This window comes from Platichthys flesus, chromosome 7, assembly GCF_949316205.1.
Source record: "Platichthys flesus chromosome 7, fPlaFle2.1, whole genome shotgun sequence".
Classification (NCBI taxonomy): domain Eukaryota; kingdom Metazoa; phylum Chordata; class Actinopteri; order Pleuronectiformes; family Pleuronectidae; genus Platichthys; species Platichthys flesus.
In genome coordinates, this window is record NC_084951.1 from 4838972 (window position 1) to 4845566 (window position 6595).

The 6595-nt window shown below is 58.3% G+C and overlaps 1 protein-coding gene across 1 annotated transcript; it reads left to right on the top strand.

Annotated features, from left to right (window-relative positions):
* The first annotated feature begins 1267 nt into the window (after positions 1 to 1267).
* Positions 1268 to 6595, top strand: LOC133956831 (mucin-2-like). The gene is made up of 6 exons (XM_062392166.1): positions 1268 to 1432; positions 1775 to 2533; positions 3391 to 3718; positions 4265 to 4839; positions 5282 to 5384; positions 6492 to 6595. Exons 1-6 carry the CDS (start codon positions 1268 to 1270, stop codon positions 6593 to 6595), a joined length of 2034 nt encoding a protein of 677 aa, XP_062248150.1.

Consider the following 6595-nt stretch of genomic DNA (forward strand, 5'->3'; position numbering starts at 1 on the left):
GGTCACATGACTCTCCGCTGTCTGCGCCTGGGCTGCGCTGACGAGCAGGTCACTTCAGACACAGGGTCACCCCTCCCTCCCTGGATCACCCCCCCCCAAACCAGGTCACCTCATACACCGGGTCACACCTCCGTCACCGGATCACCCCCCCCCCCCACACCAGGTCACCTCATACACCGGGTCACACCTCCCTCACGGGATCACACCCCCCCACACCAGATCACCTCAGACACCGGGTCAAACCTCCGTCACCGGATCACAACCCCCCCACAATAGGTCACCTCAGACACCAGGTCACAGCTCCGTCACCGGGTCACAGCTCCGTCACCGGGTCACACCTCTGTCACCGGATCACCCCCCCCCCCCCACAACAGGTCACCTCAGAAACCGGGTCACAGCTCCATCATCGGATCACACCCCCCCCAAACCAGTTCACCTCAGACACTGGGTCACACCTACCTCCCCGGATCACACCCCCCCCCAAACTAGGTCACCTCCGACACTGGGTCACACCTCTGCCGTTCACCCCCCCAACACCTGGTCACCTCAGATACCGGGTCACACTTCTGTCACCTGATCACCCCCCACACACCAGGTCACCTCAGACACTGGGTCACACCTCTGTCACCGGATCACACCCTGCACAACAGGTCACCTCAGACACCGGGTAACACCTCCCTCCCCGTATCAAACCCCCCATACCAGGTCACCTCAGACACCGGGTCACACCTCCGTCACTGGATCACACCAGGTCACCTCAGACACAGAGTCACACCTCCGTCACCGGATCAACCCCCCCCCCCCCCCCCCCCCCTCACCAGGTCACATGAGACACCAGGTCACAGCTCCGTCACCGGATAAACCCCCCCCCCCCCACAACTGGTCACCTCAGACACCGGGTCACAGCTCTGTCACCGGATCACACCCCCCACACCAGTTCACCTCAGACACCGGGTCACAGCTCTGTCATCGGATCACATTCCCCACACCAGTTCCCCTCTGACACCGGGTCACATCTCCCTTACCGGATCACAACCCCATCAAAACAGGTCACCTCAAACACTGTGTCACACCTCCATCACCCAATCGCACCCGCAACACCAGGTCACCTCAGACACAGGGTCACATCTCCGTCAACGGATCACATCCCCCACACCAGGTCACCTCAGACACCGGGTCACACCTCCGTCACCGGATCACACCAGGTCACCTCAGACATCGAGTCACATCTCCGTCAACGGATCGCACCCCCCCCCCACCAGGTCACATGAGACACCGGGTCACACCTCCGTCACCGGATCAGCCAACCCCACACAACAGGTCACCTCAGACACCGGGTCACAGCCCCATCACCGTATCACAGTCCCCACACCAGTTCACCTCAGACACCGGGTCACACCTCCCTCACCGGATCACAGCCCCACCAATCCAGGTCACCTCAGACACTGGGTCACACCTCCGCCGTTCACCCCCCCCCCCACATCAAGTCACCTCAGACACCGGGTCACATCTCTGTCACCGGATCACCCCCCCCCCACACACACACACACACCTTGTCACCTCAGACACCGGGTCACAGCTCCCTCACCGGATCACCCCCCACACACCAGGTCACCTCAGACACGTGGTCCCACCTGCGTCACCGGATCACACCAGGTCACCTCAGACACAGAGACAAACCGCCGTTACTGGATCACACCCCCCCCCCCCCCCACCAGGTCACGTGAGACACCGGGTCACACCTCCATCACCGGATAAATCCCGCCCACAACAGGTCACCTCAGACACCGGGTCACAGCTCTCTCACCTGATCACACCCCCCACACCAGTTCACCTCAGACACCAGGTCACACCTCCCTCACCGGATCACACCTCCGTCACCCGATCACACCTCCGTCACCCGATCACACCCCCCACACCAGGTCACCTAAGACATAGGGTCACACCTCCGTCACCGGATCACATCCCCCACACCAGGTCACTTCAGATACCGGGTCACACCACCGTCACCGGATCACACCCCCCACACCAGGTCACACCCCCCACACCAGGTCACCTCAGACACTGGGTCACATCTCCGTCACCAGATCACATCCTGCAGACCAGGTCACCTCAGACACCGGGTCACACCTCCCTCCCCGGATCACACCCCCCACACCAGGTCACCTCAGACACCCCGGGTCACACCTCCGTCACCGGATCACACCAGGTCACCTCAGACATTGAGTCACACTTCCGTCAACAGATCACACCCCCCCCACCAGGTCACATGAGACACCAGGTCACACCTCCATCACTGGATCACCCCCCCCCCACAACAGGTCACCTCAGACACCGGGTCACAGCTCCGTCACCAGATCACACCCCCCACCCCAGTTCACCTCAGACACCGGGTCACACCTCCGTCACCAGATCACACCCCCCACACCAGGTCAGCTCAGACACCCCGGGTCACACCTCCGTCACCGGATCACACCAGGTCACCTCAGACATTGAGTCACACTTCCGTCAACAGATCACACCCCCCCACCAGGTCACATGAGACACCGGGTCACACCTCCATCACTGGATCCCCCCCCCCCCCCCCCCCCAGCTCCGTCACCGGGTCACAGCTCCGTCACCGGGTCACACCTCTGTCACCGGATCACCCCCCCCCCCCCCACAACAGGTCACCTCAGAAACCGGGTCACAGCTCCATCATCGGATCACACCCCCCCAAAACCAGTTCACCTCAGACACTGAGTCACACCTACCTCCCCGGATCACACCCCCCCCCAAACTAGGTCACCTCCGACACTGGGTCACACCTCTGCCGTTCACCCCCCCAACACCTGGTCACCTCAGATACCGGGTCACACTTCTGTCACCTGATCACCCCCCACACACCAGGTCACCTCAGACACTGGGTCACACCTCTGTCACCGGATCACACCCTGCACAACAGGTCACCTCAGACACCGGGTAACACCTCCCTCCCCGTATCAAACCCCCCATACCAGGTCACCTCAGACACCGGGTCACACCTCCGTCACTGGATCACACCAGGTCACCTCAGACACAGAGTCACACCTCCGTCACCGGATCAAACCCCCCCCCCCCCCCTCACCAGGTCACATGAGACACCAGGTCACAGCTCCGTCACCGGATAAACCCCCCCCCCCACAACTGGTCACCTCAGACACCGGGTCACAGCTCTGTCACCGGATCACACCCCCCACACCAGTTCACCTCAGACACCGGGTCACAGCTCTGTCATCGGATCACATTCCCCACACCAGTTCCCCTCTGACACCGGGTCACATCTCCCTTACTGGATCACAACCCCATCAAAACAGGTCACCTCAAACACTGTGTCACACCTCCATCACCCAATCACACCCGCAACACCAGGTCACCTCAGACACAGGGTCACATCTCCGTCAACGGATCACATCCCCCACACCAGGTCACCTCAGACACCGGGTCACACCTCCGTCACCGGATCACACCAGGTCACCTCAGACATCGAGTCACATCTCCGTCAACGGATCGCACCCCCCCCCCACCAGGTCACATGAGACACCGGGTCACACCTCCGTCACCGGATCAGCCAACCCCACACAACAGGTCACCTCAGACACCGGGTCACAGCCCCATCACCGTATCACAGTCCCCACACCAGTTCACCTCAGACACCGGGTCACACCTCCCTCACCGGATCACAGCCCCACCAATCCAGGTCACCTCAGACACTGGGTCACACCTCCGCCGTTCACCCCCCCCCCCCACATCAAGTCACCTCAGACACCGGGTCACATCTCTGTCACCGGATCACCCCCCCCCCCACACACACACACACACCTTGTCACCTCAGACACCGGGTCACAGCTCCCTCACCGGATCACCCCCCACACACCAGGTCACCTCAGACACGTGGTCCCACCTGCGTCACCGGATCACACCAGGTCACCTCAGACACAGAGACAAACCGCCGTTACTGGATCACACCCCCCCCCCCCCCACCAGGTCACGTGAGACACCGGGTCACACCTCCATCACCGGATAAATCCCGCCCACAACAGGTCACCTCAGACACCGGGTCACAGCTCTCTCACCTGATCACACCCCCCACACCAGTTCACCTCAGACACCAGGTCACACCTCCCTCACCGGATCACACCTCCGTCACCCGATCACACCTCCGTCACCCGATCACACCCCCCACACCAGGTCACCTAAGACATAGGGTCACACCTCCGTCACCGGATCACATCCCCCACACCAGGTCACTTCAGATACCGGGTCACACCACCGTCACCGGATCACACCCCCCACACCAGGTCACACCCCCCACACCAGGTCACACCCCCCACACCAGGTCACCTCAGACACTGGGTCACATCTCCGTCACCAGATCACATCCTGCAGACCAGGTCACCTCAGACACCGGGTCACACCTCCCTCCCCGGATCACACCCCCCACACCAGGTCACCTCAGACACCCCGGGTCACACCTCCGTCACCGGATCACACCAGGTCACCTCAGACATTGAGTCACACTTCCGTCAACAGATCACACCCCCCCCACCAGGTCACATGAGACACCGGGTCACACCTCCATCACTGGATCACCCCCCCCCCACAACAGGTCACCTCAGACACCGGGTCACAGCTCCGTCACCAGATCACACCCCCCACCCCAGTTCACCTCAGACACCGGGTCACACCTCCGTCACCAGATCACACCCCCCACACCAGGTCAGCTCAGACACCCCGGGTCACACCTCCGTCACCGGATCACACCAGGTCACCTCAGACATTGAGTCACACTTCCGTCAACAGATCACACCCCCCCACCAGGTCACATGAGACACCGGGTCACACCTCCATCACTGGATCCCCCCCCCCCCCCCACAACAGGTCACCTCAGACACCGGGTCACAGCTCCGTCTCCGGATCACATCCTCCACACCAGGTCACCTCAGACACAGGGTCACACCTCCGTCACCGGATCACACCCCCCACACCAGGTCACCTCAGACACCCCGGGTCAAACCTCCGTCACCGGATCACACCAGGTCACCTCAGACATTGAGTCACACTTCCGTCAACAGATCACACCCCCCCCACCAGGTCACATGAGACACCGGGTCACACCTCCATCACTGGATCACCCCCCCCCCCCACAACAGGTCACCTCAGACACCGGGTCACAGCTCCGTCTCCGGATCACATCCTCCACACCAGGTCACCTCAGACACAGGGTCACACCTCCGTCACCGGATCACACCCCCCACACCAGGTCACCTCAGACACCCCGGGTCACACCTCCGTCACCGGATCACACCAGGTCACCTCAGACATTGAGTCACACTTCCGTCAACAGATCACACCCCCCCCACCAGGTCACATGAGACACCGGGTCACACCTCCATCACTGGATCACACCCCCCCCCCCCCCCCCCCCACAACAGGTCACCTCAGACACCGGGTCACAGCTCCGTCACCGGATCACACCCCCCACCCCAGTTCACCTCAGACACCGGGTCACACCTCTGTCTCCGGATCACATCCTCCACACCAGGTCACCTCAGACACAGGGTCACACCTCCATCACCGGATCACACCCCCCACACCAGGTCACCTCAGACACTGGGGCACACTTCCATCACCAGATCACACACCAGGTCACCTCAGACACCGGATCGCACCTTCTACACTGGGTCACACACCCGACACAAGATCAAACCAGGTCACCTCAGACACTGGGTCAATCCTACGTCACCGGATCACACCTTCTACACTAGGACAATTTATGTATTATTTAATATATGAATTTAATTAATAAATGATTCTCGAAAATTATCAATATTTTTTAATGCTATATAAGATTATTATGCTTTCTGCTCTTTATTCATTAAATATTTTAGATTTTGTGTTTGCATTTAAATTGTTTTGTTTGGTCAATGAACTTATAACATTAAGGACATTAAGGTCAGAGGATGTCACACCCTGTTAAAGCCCTATGAGATGAATTGTTATTTGTGAATATGGACTATACAAATCAAATTTGATTGATTGATATAATTTTTCTAAGATTCTTAGTTTTTTTTCTTGAACGTCCCTCCTTGTCATAATTGTTATTGTTGATTAAGTTTGATACAGAAAAAAACTAATGTTTATCTATGCTTTGTCTCTTGTCAAATGTGTGGCTAAAAATAAATAAAGACCGCACAAGAGAGGTCTGACCATTTCAACTGCGCCAACTCTACAGGAGAACAACAATGATAGGTTTTGTCAAGCGCTCCCTGAACCAGAGGTAGTTCCTGAAATGTCCTGCAGGTGGCGCAGAAGAAGCAGGTGAATCACTGTTAGAAAGTAAAACGGGTACACATGGGAACAAATATATATTTATAAAAAGGGCCAAATAAACTGACTATAAATACCTACGAGGGAGAATCAAGGAGATGGAAGTGATGCAACACTGGATAACCACTCCCGTAAAACTCCAGAGAGGACAAAGGAGGAGGAGAAGGAGATGAACAAGCGGGAGGAGAAGGACAAGAAGATGAGGGAGGTGGAAAAGAAAGAGGAGGCGAAGATAAAGAAAAAGTAG